The following is a 14,195-nucleotide window of genomic DNA, read 5'->3' on the forward strand; positions in this document are numbered from 1 at the left end:
ATTCATAAAAATACTCCTGTTGATATATGAGTGTTGCAGATCTTAAATTACCATATTAGGCCAAGAGAGGGCCCCATTGAACTACATCTCGTTTGCCCACAATCCCTTTGAAGAAGGAAATTTGGGAAGATAGCAAGGGAGGAAGAAAGAGAGAGGAAACGTGACAAGTGCAAATGCACACTAGAAAAGGCAAAAAAAAGAGAGGAAAAAAGAAAATGTCATCTGATTTCTTGTGTTCTCCTTTTATTTTCTCTAAGAGTTAACCAAAAAAAAAAGACACATACATCGATAAACCAGGTAAATGCACATGAACAAGAAGCAAAAACACACTGGAAGGAGGACGAACATGCAGCTGATGCCTCTTCTCCTTTAGGAAAGCACCACAACAGTCAACAAAGACTCCCAACAAGAGCATAAATTTAGTGATTCCTCAATTATCATGTCTAAGGTTTTACAGAAAGCTAGATCACTTCACCAGGCAAAATGCATAAATCACTTCTAATTAGTTACAGCCGTGTTCTCATTAAAATTAGTAAGAAAGGATTTATGTCACTGTGGACTGCAGAAGAAAACTAGAATGTTAATTATCCTTCCACTTAAAACAAAAAAACCTCATCCTCTGAGCTTATAGGTCCCTTATTTTCTGAAGCTTGAGGATCAGTTTGTGAAGTGTCTACGTAGAGTTACTGTTGGTTGTAACACATTGTGCTTAAGTTCATATAATTTTTTTTCCTAACTACAATACAAAAAAATCTACTATTGTATAAAACAAACCCCCTTGGCTCGTGGACAGAATTTTTCTACAGCTGGTTTTTTTCCTTCTTAGAACTTCCTTCACAAGAGACAGCTGTTGACTTTTAGAAGAATTTTAACCACCCATACTTTCAGAACAAAACTTTAAAGGATTTCGTATGAGTGTTCCTGTGAGTTAAAATAATTACGTCTCAAGCCTATCCTTACATTATGGGAAACTTCTTTGACATGAAGTGCTTGTGGCTGAGTATGTTACAGTAAGGATCATAGGATGCTGGCAGTCACAAGAAAAGATACAAAAAGGAGGCAGGCATTCAAGCTGATGACTCGATAAGCAAGAATTGCCACGAGGGAATCAAGAATGGAAGATGACACGGGCACAGAGAAATACACTGTACATAACCTTCAGGATCTCAGATTTCCTTCAGGATCTCAGATTCGATTTCAAAGGTAATACAAGTCCAGTAGAGACATTTCGGGAGAAGCTAAACATCACTGAAGCACGAGGCATGGAAGATTTCCTTGGCAAGGAGCAATGGTGTTTTTCCTTCTTGCTCTTTTGAATTTCCAAGCCTATGACTGAGAAGTGCCATTTAAGGCCCTGACAGCTCTCAAAAATGGCAATTCCAGCTCCAGTGAAATCCAGCCTAGCCTATTTGGATGAAAAACCTACACATGCCAGCAAATAATAACTGCCTGCAAGTGTCTTGCTGAGAATTAACCTCCAGAAAAGAGAAAAAGAAATGCAAGTGCAGCAAACTTCCTGTACTGCACTGCCCCAGTTCAGATACTCTGCTAACCCATCCCCTCAGACTGAATTATTTCATGAAAGATAACAGCTAAAAGATTTTGAAAGGACACTGTCTGAGGCTTTTAAAGCCCTTTTATAAGAAAACGAATCTATCACTTACTATATTAGAAGTTTAATGACCCAACCACCCAAAACACTCACAGATGAAGACACGTCCCGCCCCAATGCAAGTCACAAGCACCTAAAAGACTTCTAGACCCAAATCAAAGCTGGGTTCAGACAAAGCTCTTGCTGAACTTTTTTTTGCTAGTCTTAAACTAGGTAATATGAAGTCCTGAATTGCTTCTCTCCTGGTATGTCTACTGGGAAGGAGACAAAATCCTGGAACAGTTTATGCACTGGGCAAGGTATTTTTCCCAGACTCTGAGGTTAGAATTGCTCACGTACAACAGGAGACACCTGAGCATAATGTCAGTTTCTCTATAATGCCAGTAAACCTCAAAGATAATCCAAGCAGACCCGCTGTACACTAAAGGAATTCATTTCCACCATGTGCTGCCAGCCTTGGCACTTTCAGCTGAGGAGCCAACAAAAGTATCAATCAGAAAGGCTTAAAGTGATGTGAACTTTTAGCTTTCATATCTACACTCTACGTAATATAGAGAGAGTTGTAAAGCATACTTTGAACAACTTCATACATACATAATACTTTTCTTTTTTCCTTTCTCTTTTTCTCTCTCTTCCACTAAAAATTAACTCCCTGCTGTCTTCAGAGCACGCTTTGAAGGACGGCAATGTTCCCTCTGTGCCATGCAGTGAAAAATAAAGCTAGCACCTTAAAAATCTGTGTTTCCCTTGTGTCCACAGTACAGTATAATTCATTACCTGTTTTCTTAAGTCCTGAGCCGATCTATGAAGAGTGTGGTGGTTGTTAGCAGGGAGCCCTTTCATAGAGGAGCCAGTGTTTGTAGTAGGATGGTGATTAGCAGCAGCCTGGTCTTTTCGGCTCTCAGCCTTATGTTCGCTGTTCTTCTCCTTCCCTGGTGTGGCCTCTTTGCTTTTGTGTTTCTGGGCAGGTTCTTTCTCCTTCAATGATTTGCTGGATCCATTGAAAACTGAGAAGAGGGAAAAAAAATGAGAGTATTAAAGAAAAAAAGAAGTGCATACAAGATGAAACTCTTCATTCAAAACAACCCAACCTTCTTTGTTGTCAGTGTTGGATATTTAGTGAGTGTTCTATTCTAGCTAACGTAAAAGCAACACAGAAATGGAAATACAATTTTGCATATTTACCTACAAGAACAGGTTTACCAAAGCTAGCTATTTCCTTTGATTATCAAAGTACTCAAATTAAAACAAATAAGGTAAGTTACTATTTTGATTGACCTAAATATAGATTTATCCTTTTGATTCTTATTTATGACAGTTTTAATCAACTTCTTGCTGTGGCAGTGAGGAAGTGCTGAATGTAACATAAACAGAAAGAGGATTTATTTTTACTTTAACAAGGAAAAGAAATGGTCCATGAAAAAGCATGTTTAGCAGACAAGTTGCAAATAGAGAAAGGTACTTCTACAAATACAGAAAAATAATAACTTAGAACACATCATATAAAGCAATACAAGGAACTAAGCTGAGTATCCTAACCTTTTGTTGAAACTAAGGTATAAGAAAGAACAGAAACCATATTTTTCACACAATAAACATTATGAAAATATATACAATTATATCTCAAAAAGTTTTGTTCCTCTCCCTCTGCTGAATTATTTAGGGATATACATTCATCTTCCACTGTCAGGGATCATCAAAAGCTGAGATTTAAAAAAACAAAACAAAAGCCAACAATCCTTTTGTCTGTTTGCTAATCAAAAAATGCAGTAAATATGTGCTGCTTGCTCATCAGGGAAACACTTGCCAGAGGTCTGTGAGGTTTGTGATCCAACATCCACAATGGCAAGTGATCTCCTGACTTCTCCACTCATCCCCTCTTGTTTTTCACTCATCTATTTTGACGTTGCTTAGGAAAGGATGTAAATAAGAAAATTCACAAATACTTAAGGGCACAAATACCTAAGAATACTAAGTATTGCACACAACATGCTCTACCTGTTTGGGAACATTAACAGAATGAATTAAGACATTGTTTTCTTGGGAAATGAAAGCCTCAGTTAGTCAGTAAGTATGAGATACCAATGACACACTCCTTTTTATCTAAATTGCAAAGCTTGGCTGTGTCTACAGGTATCTTGTGCTATTACAGGAGCAGCAGCAGTAACAGTAATTTAAGCAAGCAAAAATCCTGCTGGACACAGGAAGGTGCACCTAAGCTGCTACTGAGGTGCATCACAGCTGCTTCAGCTACCTTCCAACCTTCCCACCGTGCCTCCAAAAGCAGAAATTCCAGTAAGTTATCAACAGAATTGTTGTTCAGGTCACTTATCACATTCAGGCGGTGGTAAGCATTACAGCAGGTGACATTAAAACACAAAAACCCCACCACCTGCAAGCACATGTGTACATCGTTCCACTTCCCCCATCCCTCTCTCTTCTTGCTGCACGAAGTGAGTAGGAATGAGAGCAACCCCATCAGCAGCCAACTCACCACCAATTCCCCCACAGCTTTGGCTCTGCTGAGCTCAAGAGCAACTGGCGCTGCCCCAGACAGCCGAGGACCTGTCTGTGATTCCAGTGAAAGTCTCATAACCTCTCTGTCTCATTTCCAGTGATGGAACTGACAATAATTGCCAACCCCTCTCGGGGGGTTCACGACAATACATTTATCCTCCTTTGTGAGGAGTTCTCACATCAGAAGGAAGGCGCTACGAACGTGCAAAGTGTGACTGTTTATTTGTAATAGGGCACAGCACAAACAAATGACGGCAGCTTTGTTAATACGTATTTCAATCACTGCGAGTGATATCTTCCTTCGGAAGGAACAAATTTTGTGTATACACATCTGCCCATACGGAAACGTTCAGAGAGATCAGTCTTCTGTATTCAGTTGCCGCTTTATAACTGAAAATTACTGCAACAGAAAACACAGCCAAAAAGCCAAACTGTGCACTTTTATGGCTCACAAAAAAAAAACAACCCAAACCCGGCGAACATGAGACAAGGTATATTTTATATGCAGCAGCTCATTAATTTTAAGTGTCGTGGGAACCCTGCCAGTTTTACCCTCTGAGTAATTATCTTTTGTCTTAATTTGTAAGATTCTTGAAAGGGGGAAGAGAGAAATGGGGGAGAAAAGATGTTCGCTCTCACAGGAAAAGCTTAAAAAGCTTAAACCCTGAGAACATTAAAATAAGGGCAAGATGCAGACGCAAAACAGCCCTTGCCATGCTGCCTCTATTTGAAGAATAGATGGCATTCGTCTCTAAAAAAAGCAGTATTTGTTTCTTTGAGTGCTTGCAATACTGCTATAAGCAGACAGGTGTAAAAATCTTCCTGAAAATGAGGTCAGCCAAATTCATAGTCATGTTATGTGAAAAACAATCAAAGAGCTCATCTGATTAATTACAAAAAAATATTACCAGTCAAGCATTCAAGATAATGCATATATATATATATATATATATATCCCCTAGACCATGATTTCACTCCCATCTCAATAAAACAAATGCAGAATGAAGTTATTTTGACTTACAAAGCTAGATACCTGGCCCAAATAGTTAGCTAGACAGCTCCAGTAAGACAGAAAAGATGAAATCACCGGGGAAAGAATACTAAAAAGTGCCCCATGAAACATCACCATTGAAAAGTAACTGATAAAAGTAGCTGATAATAAGAATAAAAAATCCCCTTCTCAAAGGGAAACAAAAAAAAGCCATCTACCAACAACCCTGCATGAAATATCACTGAGCCCAAATCTGCTTCAAGAATAAAACGATTATTAATTCTTTTGTGTCTTCTTACACAGCAAATTGCATTTCCCTTGAGGTCTGCCAGCCCTTCAATATTTCTGAGACATTTAGTAAAGCAGAAAAGATGCACCCTAAATTTTACTGAGCTCAAATATAAATGTGCTACAACTACAGTCTTCCATCCTAGATGTAACTCTGACATGCACAATATCCAGCATTCAGCTCCCAGTTACATTTTCTCCTTCTGAAAGAGCAGTCAATAAAGGTTTCATCCTTGAAGCAATATTTTCATTTATAAAAAATAAAATAAAAAAAGGAAAAACAGACAAAACCAATCTACAACCCACACCAGCAATAAAACTCATACTGTGAAAGGAGAGATCTTTTGGAATCTTGAATCACCATCATTTTATTCTACCTTAACCAGTTCCACATTTCCAGAACAGCTTTTAATTAAAGACATGAGCACCACAAACAAATGATGAAAAATACTAGCAAACTGTAAGCGTTGAGAAGCTTCAAATACAACAAGAGTATATCATTTTAACCATATTTACCTACATGTTCATTGCAAAATGCTGCTTCCTCTGAAGTAATCATTATTATTATTAAGCTGATTCAATACGAGTCCCATAGTGAAATTCTTGTGGGCCTTTTGGTTAGCAGTGATGATCAAACACAAAGAAACTGAACCACTACATTCAAAACTTGCAAGCACTGGGGTTTTTTCAAACCACTGATATGATTTATGGCAGCTGAACAAAACCTTATGGCAAGCATGATCCCTGGTGGATGAAGCACAGTTCCCTCTGCATCAGGGGAGCTGGACTCTGGGCACTAATCATCACACAGGATCCCATCCAGGGATTTCAAGGTATCTTTATTTGAAGTCATGATAAAGAATCCCTGCACCGGTCAATGCAAACTGTGCCTGTAACTAGGTGCAGCTATAACGATGGCTAAGAAAAAGTTGGACCATGTAAAGCCACAGACGTGCTCGATTACTGCAGATTAACTTGGCATTTACTAAGGGAACTGACGCCTCACTAAGCAATAAACATTTATTGTATTTTCAGCATTTTTCTGAAGCATCCACCAAAATAAATACACGCACAAATATTTTATAGGCTATACCCAGCCATCTACTCAAAGTCCATTCATAGTATGCACAATAATCATGCTTTCGCTATTCAAACAGCAGAGCTACTGCTGAGTTCAGTCAACTGCCTGCTCTACAGGCAAAGCTTTCTCTCACAAACCCTCCTTGAGCTGATTCCTGTACCAGATACTCCTACTGTAAGTTTCTCCATTAGCCTAAGCATAAGGAAGAGCCGAGCACTGATACATGATCATGTTTGTATGTTTGTGTTCTGGAAGATAAAGGCAAGGATCATATACATACACTGTACGTAGCATAGATTGTGCTGCGTAAAGCAAGTGATTGAGCATTCATAAAACTGTCCAAAACAAAGAGGGAAGAGTGAAAGGGAAAAGTTTTGTTTTTAGAAGGAGAAGAGGGAGCCCTGCCAATTTTGTGAACCCGAGCCAGCTATTCCAATGCAAACCTCATGTTGTTACACAGATCATGTTTGAGAAGAGATGTAATATTAATCAACTTTCTGGCATTAAGTATCCGTTACTGTACAAAAACATTCTTGCTCTGGCTTTAATTCAGTTTTAAGTCACTGTGAAAACATTTATGTGGCTCTCGAACTGCCTTAAAGGACCCAGGCAATAATTCTTTTCTCCTCCCGCAGGAACTAGAACAGTGTTCTACTTCCATAAAACAGAATATTTTAATGCTGTCAATTGTTTTCCCTGAGCATTGGGTCTATAAACCATTTCCAGAGATAGGAACTGTCTTCCTCAAGCAACACCTACATACTTATGGGCAACGGCAAAAGCATATTTCAGGAGAAGGACATCACAGCACTGCTGGTGTTACATGGTCTGAAAACACACAGCACAGCTGTTCCTGCACTTCTCAAGCCCTAACCCCATTTGTGGGCGGACAACTCGGCGATGAAATTTCCCTAGCTGTACACAACCAGAAGACAAGCAGGAGAACTGGGGCTGATGGCACGGCACTCCCTTTTGCCGCTATCAGTAACGTAGCTCGATGCTCTTCACAGGCAGGAACACGCTGGCTACTGCAAGGAGGATTATTGGTATGAGACACCACGCCACCATTTGCAAAAATTCAATCCCAAGTGTCTCATCTTAGCACAGATTCATTACTCTCACCTAACCATTATGACACAAACAACATCGAAAGGGTCACTCGCTAAGCAGCAAGTCCATACAAGAAGTGCCTATCTGTTATCACAAGTCTCTCACCAGGATAACAACCCAATTTTTTTGAGTAACATCCAGCTCCCCTATTCTTCTCCATAGGTCATACATCTAGCTACTGAAAAACCGCAAATCCCCAAATGTGTTGTTTCTGATTTGCATTTTTAAATATGTAAATTACTGTAAAACGGGTAATTTTCATGTTACATATTTTTGCAGAAAAATTAAATGTGCAAAATGTTTATTGCAACAATTACTGGTTCTATGGTATTTCAACAAAAGGCAGTAAATCATCAAAATAATTGCCTACCCATTAACTATTGTAGCACTGCGCCTGAAATTTTCTCATTCTGCATTTTAGCTGGATGCAGAGAATATTTTTCTTCCAAATGTTTACCTCCTTGGGAGTAATTTTGCTGAAGAGTCTAAGACTCTGTCTTACGTACTCACCTACAGATATCTAATTTAGGGTTTTTCTGTTGGGTTGGTTGGGTTTTAATGCGTGTTTTTTTTTTTTTAAAACAATAATGTAAGTAAAAGATCTACCACTTACACCAAAGATGTACAAACAGTGCATTGAACTATATCCTGAAATAAGAAAAAAATAGTATCTGTGATTTTTCCAGCATTGTCTTTGCTATTGCACATGTAAGGAAATTACTCTGCTAAATTATCCATTGCAAATTGAGAACTGAAACATTCTCCAGCATTTTTGGTAAGCGAGGAAGACAGCACTAAAATGGAGTATAATATTTCTAGTGATGTCTGCTTACTGTGCACTACTGCCAGATCTGTTTTGAAATCTGAGCCTAAGAAAAAAAGGCATCTTTACAGTTTTCCCCCCTGCTCATTTCAGGCACAAGGCACGCAGACCAGTAACAAAACACACCACAGATCAGTAATCGCTTCTGACACAGTTGGCCTTCTGACACACTAAAATCTCGCTTGCCCTGGATAAACAAGACTCATTCACAAAGAGGTCTGGTTACAGACAATGATGACTAACACTGTTTTCCTAAGTACAAGAAGAATTTAAATAATACAACCATAAAATCATAGAATATCTCCTGAGGAGGAGACCCACAAGGACAACCAGCTTTGAGCTATGACCACTGCCCTGGGCAGTCTGTTCCAGGGTCTGACCACCCTCTGGTGAAGATCCCCCAACCTGATCCCCCACCCCCCCAGGTCAGGGGAGTCAGCAAGCTGGCTCAAATGCATACTTTTCTCAACCTTTGAAATTCCCTACAGCTGCCAAAAATACCAAATCCTGCAATCAACTTACTTGAGGATTTTTATTTTAGGAACTGTAACCTTTAGACAAAGTTGTCGACTCAACGGGTGCCGCAGATGTTGCTCCGTTGCTCCTCCTGAGGCCCATCTCCAGTTCACAAGCCCTTCCCACTCCTTTCAAGTGGAGCAATGCCTATCCCTTTTGCTCTTTTGATGGGATTGATAACCCAACAAATCCCCAAGCATATCTTCCAGCTCCACTTCCCAGACTGCCTAACGAAACACTTGGCACCTGCAAACATTTTCCTTCAGGAGCCTGGGGAGAAAACCTTCTGCTGTGCCACAGAGCGAAATCAAAGTAGGATTTATTTAGTCATAAGGAATTCAGAGAACGAGTTTTAAAGTCATAGGGAGCCACGTCTACCCTCTTACCTACACTTGGAATTTCCTCTGAGCTGCAGGGATTTGCAGCTCAGCCATGGTACCCCACACCCCAGGGAACTGAAGCGTAGCTCATTTGCTGAGAACCTGCTTTCCCTGTAGGTTAGTTAGCAGAAGATTAATTTTCTAATAGATCAACGACTTCCCATCTCCTCCTCCATGCTGGCAAGATGCCTCATCATCCAGGCTGTGGTTGAGAAATTTCTCCCCACACCTGGCAGCCATACTGAAGAAAAAAATACATTAAGCCAATGCAGCTGCCTGGGTTCTTCCATCAAATTCCTAGCATACAGAACTGTGAGCTAGGCTCAGATGGACCGACGGTTCTTTGAGATGGGTACAAAAGGCAAGCTGGGAATTAACATCTGAGCAGCATACAGGAATGCTGTGACTGGGCGTCTTGGCTCTAAATACAAGGAATTACAGGGGTTCCTAACACCCACACTCAAGAGGCAACTACAGCAATCACTGGTACTACTGTTTTATCTGCTGCAATATGCACCACATCATTCCTAATTTTCCATATGTTGATTTTGAAATTCACCACAAACTTAGGAGGTTTTAAGTTAAAAGGGAACTACGTGCTTTAAAAAGACATGCATCCTTGACATGCTTTCCATAAAGCTCTTCTAATATCACTTCAATATACTGAAACAGCAAGATGGATTTATCTCTTCCAATTAAATGCTCATATGGTTTCTTAGCTGAGAAACTAGCCTTTTGAAGTCTGCAGATATATGAAAACCAAGTGATTCAGCTGATTACTTTCTGGCCTCTCACCATTTTAACCCTGCTAGAAATCCTGACTCAATTAAAATCATTCTGCTTAGGACCAAAATTGCACACTGAGTTTTAGAAAGCTTCCAAAACATTCTCCTCCTCCCCAAAAGACACAGACAAATAAAGACACAAACTTTTGCTAATGTTATTGCTGAATTTGACAGAACAGTTACTGATGGTTTTTAGAGTACAAGAATAGAGGACCTCCTGGGGTCTTCTCTGACCTGAATTAATCTATGACATCTAGCCTAAATCTATAAGCAAGCAATAAACACATTTTATTCTACATTACAAGAGAACAAAAACTGAATGTTTGTAGCCAATGCTCTCTCCTTGTCTTATTGAGAAATGCTTACTGTAGTTTTAAGCAAGGTGAAAAAGACAGCTGTGAGAAGAGCAAGCCAACAGCTAGGTGTAAAACAACTCACAGCATGAGAGAGATCTTCCCAGAACTAATACAAGTTTCTAGCCAAGGCAGAAACTACCAGCAATGACATCCAAGCCTTAATCTGCTAACTTATCTTAACAAATGTCAGACCTGGCCTAATCAGTTGAATTTGGCAATGACATGAAACCAATTTTTAAGAGTGCAGCTCTAGCAATTTCCCTTGTGGCAACTGCTGTAGTATCTTAAAAAACTGTTTAACTGCAATGCTATCATTGCCTGCAGTAATATATTGCATGAAAGAAGTCTTGCATGTTGCTACATACTCCTTTTCCAGATGACCATGTGTGTAGTGGTTAAAAATTTATCTTGCCAAGAATTTTACACTGCTTTTTAACGGTTAGATACAAGTACACCACATTAGAAATGCTAAGAAAGGTGGAAGAAACAGCACAGTAGCAATCTGATTCTTGAAATAAACCTAAATAATAAGCTTGGAAGGTGTCAAGTTAGTTCAGCTAATTACTCAAACTTGTGCAGCAAGCTATGCCATGTGTTACATTGGCTTCTTACTCACACTTTGGCAATTTTGATTTAGTTAGCTGTCCAAAAGGTGGCTCAATGGGCTAGTCTGGTGTGTAACCCCAGTAACATCCCCTATTGGTGTCAGAAGAGGATATTGACAAATGACTTCACCCAGGAAAGTTGTTCTGGCCCTGGTTTAGCAGAATTCAATCATTTGACACTGCCTAATGACATTAATCAAGCTGTGAACCTTTGTTGTTGTATGTCATAGCAAATCCTTAGCATTTTCAGGTCCAAAGTACTTAACTACGCACTGGACATTAAAAACAAAAGACTTTAATTCATTAAAAATAGACTCTCACGCTAGATTAAGTTCATTTGGTGCACCCGTCCCTGCTCTGCATTTGTGTGTGGTCTCATTTAAAAGAGACACACACATCAACCAGAACCTACTTTATTCACTGGAAACAAAAATACTATTGGCTGTCAACCAAAATAACAGACACTGAAAAATGGGAATACCCCCGGGTAAGGAGATATTAATTAAAAAATAAAAAGAAGAAGAAGAATGAAAAAAAGAAATAAGGAAATGACAATGATGAAGCAGCAGCAGCAGCTGCCTTCTCTGGGAATTCCTGTTTCATCACCTTTGTCAAAACATCTCACATTGTCTCCTATGTATTTTGTAAAGGTCTTTTGCACATGTATTAAAGTAGCAGCCTCACCTATGCTCAGTCTGATCTACATTGATGAAGATTATGAATCCATTAGATGGCTCATTAAGTTTGCCTTTACTTACCCCCAATTAAGATTTCAGGTGTCTCTGGTTCTGAGCTAATTTCAAAGTGGCTGCCATCTGGGACATTCTCAAGGAACATGATCAGCTCCTTTTGTAACAATATATCCTATTTAAAACAGGCAGCAGTTCTTTTTACTTGCAACCTCATTTTTTATATGCAGAAATTTGTGGCTGTTATTTTGTTTGTTTTACATAAAAATCAATCCAAAGTGCAAAGTTTTGATCCATAGCTTTTACAACATTAAAGCGCCTGCCTACAGATGACAGCTGAAATACTATTAGGTGTAACATCCTTTTCCACTTAGTCCACAAACAGTGAGTATTTGAGGTAGTATGAGCAATAAAAAAGCAGATTCAGACATCGTCTTGAAAAATAATCTGGTTTATATAACAAGGGCTTTCTTTACAGAAAATTTCTTTTTGAAAAGCAGAGATGAGGACCAAGATAATGAAGTAATTGGGATCAATTCATCTCTTCTTCAGAGCACAGAGTAGCAGGAAAGAAGGAAAAAAAGAAGGCACAGGTCACAACCATCTCTTAAAAGGTAACCTGTAGAAAAACCTTTCTTTCCATACTGCTGCTGAGAAGGAAGGTGAACAAGCAGTCACCAGAAGGAAAGGTTTTGAAGGTAAAGTTAATACTGAGGAAGGGAAAAGGGAGCACAGAATCCATTTTGAAAAGACATCAGGCAAACAGGGCATAGACTTGTTATGATACAATAGCTCTTGCAAGAGGTGGAAGCACTCAGAAAGTACTCAGCACGGCTTTTAGGCCTGCCATTTTACACTAGGTGATGCTGTGACACACACTGATCCGTTTATCAAGACATGATAGGAGGACACTGTGACAGAAAGTTCTTGTAATGAATGCCGTTTTTGTTGATCTGCAAAGAAAAACCTTCCATTGCCAACAGCAATGCAGTCCCTTTACCAACTACAACTGTGGTATCAGTATCAATCAAATCAATGGAGAACAGCACCATTTAGAACCTACCTTGCCCATTTGGAACTTGTTTATGCGTCTTTCCTTTCCTGGGGGTTGACTGGCATGATGATGAAGCATTGTTTGTGGCTGTTTTTGTGTCCTCTGTCTCCTCCTCTTCTTCTTCTTCATCCTCGTCATCCTGAGAGCTTCCAAAATATACCATGTTGCTGGGCAGGGCTGGAGAACCTGATCATTAGAAATAAATGGCTCATTAGCATCATCGCATTCACTTACTGAACCATGCCCGATCATACTGTACTTGAGTGCTATGCACAGCAAGATAGAGGGACCTAGAGATGAAATGTAATGGAAGTAGCACACAACTAACTGGAGTCTTTTTTTTATTTATTTGCTTCTACCAGCAGAATACATATGTGCTTGAAAAGCAGGTTTCTCCCCTTCAAAAAAGCACATTCTATTCATACTTTGGACAAGCAGTCTTGCTACAAGTCCTAACTAATAGGTGTATTCAGAAAAGACTAATGCGCATGCTCAATTTCAAGTGCAGGTTTAAGTGCCTTACCGAAGTCGTAATGTATGAAGCAGAAGTTTACTGCCCTTCCATACAGAAATAAAAAGGGCATTTACAAACCAGTCTGCACCCCAGTAATATTTTTAGGTTCCTAGTACCATAAAATGTTAGCATTTAAACTTTACATTGCTTTGTAGTCCTCTACTATTGTGCACAATGCTTTGCAATATTCTGGTCCTGTCTTACACAAAGAGAAAAACTGACACAATGAGAAGTTTGAATTTGCCTTGCATGTCCCTAGCAAAGGACAGAAAACAGGGAAGGTCTCTTGATTTCCACTGTGCTCCTCTTGAGGATCTTGCCTCTCACCTCTCTCTTACTTCACACGTTTCCTCTAGCACACCTTGTTTGTGCAAAAAGACACATCACTCAATTCAGTGAGAAATAAGCGAGGATCCACAAGTCTAACAATGACACAGGATAGTAAATTAAATCTACCTTGTGCACAGAATTTATTCCATGCATGTTGTGCAAGCGTACAGGCTTCCCAGAATTGCACTAGGACACATAATGTGACTTACGACACTATTTTAAAATGCATAAAGTCTCTCAACAACCAACAAATACTTTCCTTTATCCCAGATGTCAGTGAGCTCTTCCAGGCAGGGCAGGCATCCTAGGAGCCTCTTACTTACTCACAGAAAGACTTTTTTTTTTTTAATTGAGAATGGGAAGAAATAGAAAATCTATAGAAGTGTAGGAGGACTCATCACTTCAAATTCCCCTGTAACTAAAGACAAAGGAAAAAGACAGCTGGGTACAGACTAACACAAGGTAGTGACTATTTGCCTGACGCATCCTTAGCAATCACTTTTGGCTTGAAGCTCTTTCAAACAGCAATTCTGTGTTTTGTTTG

At 39.4% G+C, this 14,195-nt stretch overlaps 1 protein-coding gene across 1 annotated transcript in view; it reads right to left on the minus strand.

The window, feature by feature from the left end:
- Positions 1-14,195, minus strand: part of JARID2 (jumonji and AT-rich interaction domain containing 2) — a 202,837-nt gene that overhangs the window by 33,921 nt on the left and 154,721 nt on the right. The window contains exons 5-6 of the mRNA XM_048940166.1: positions 12,817-12,993; positions 2,390-2,619 (exon numbers count right to left, since the gene is read on the minus strand). Coding sequence (XP_048796123.1) covers positions 2,390-2,619; positions 12,817-12,993 — 407 coding nt within the window. The remainder of the gene's footprint in view (positions 1-2,389; positions 2,620-12,816; positions 12,994-14,195) is intronic.

The sequence above is a fragment of the Lagopus muta genome, chromosome 3 (assembly GCF_023343835.1).
Source record: "Lagopus muta isolate bLagMut1 chromosome 3, bLagMut1 primary, whole genome shotgun sequence".
NCBI lineage: Eukaryota > Metazoa > Chordata > Aves > Galliformes > Phasianidae > Lagopus > Lagopus muta.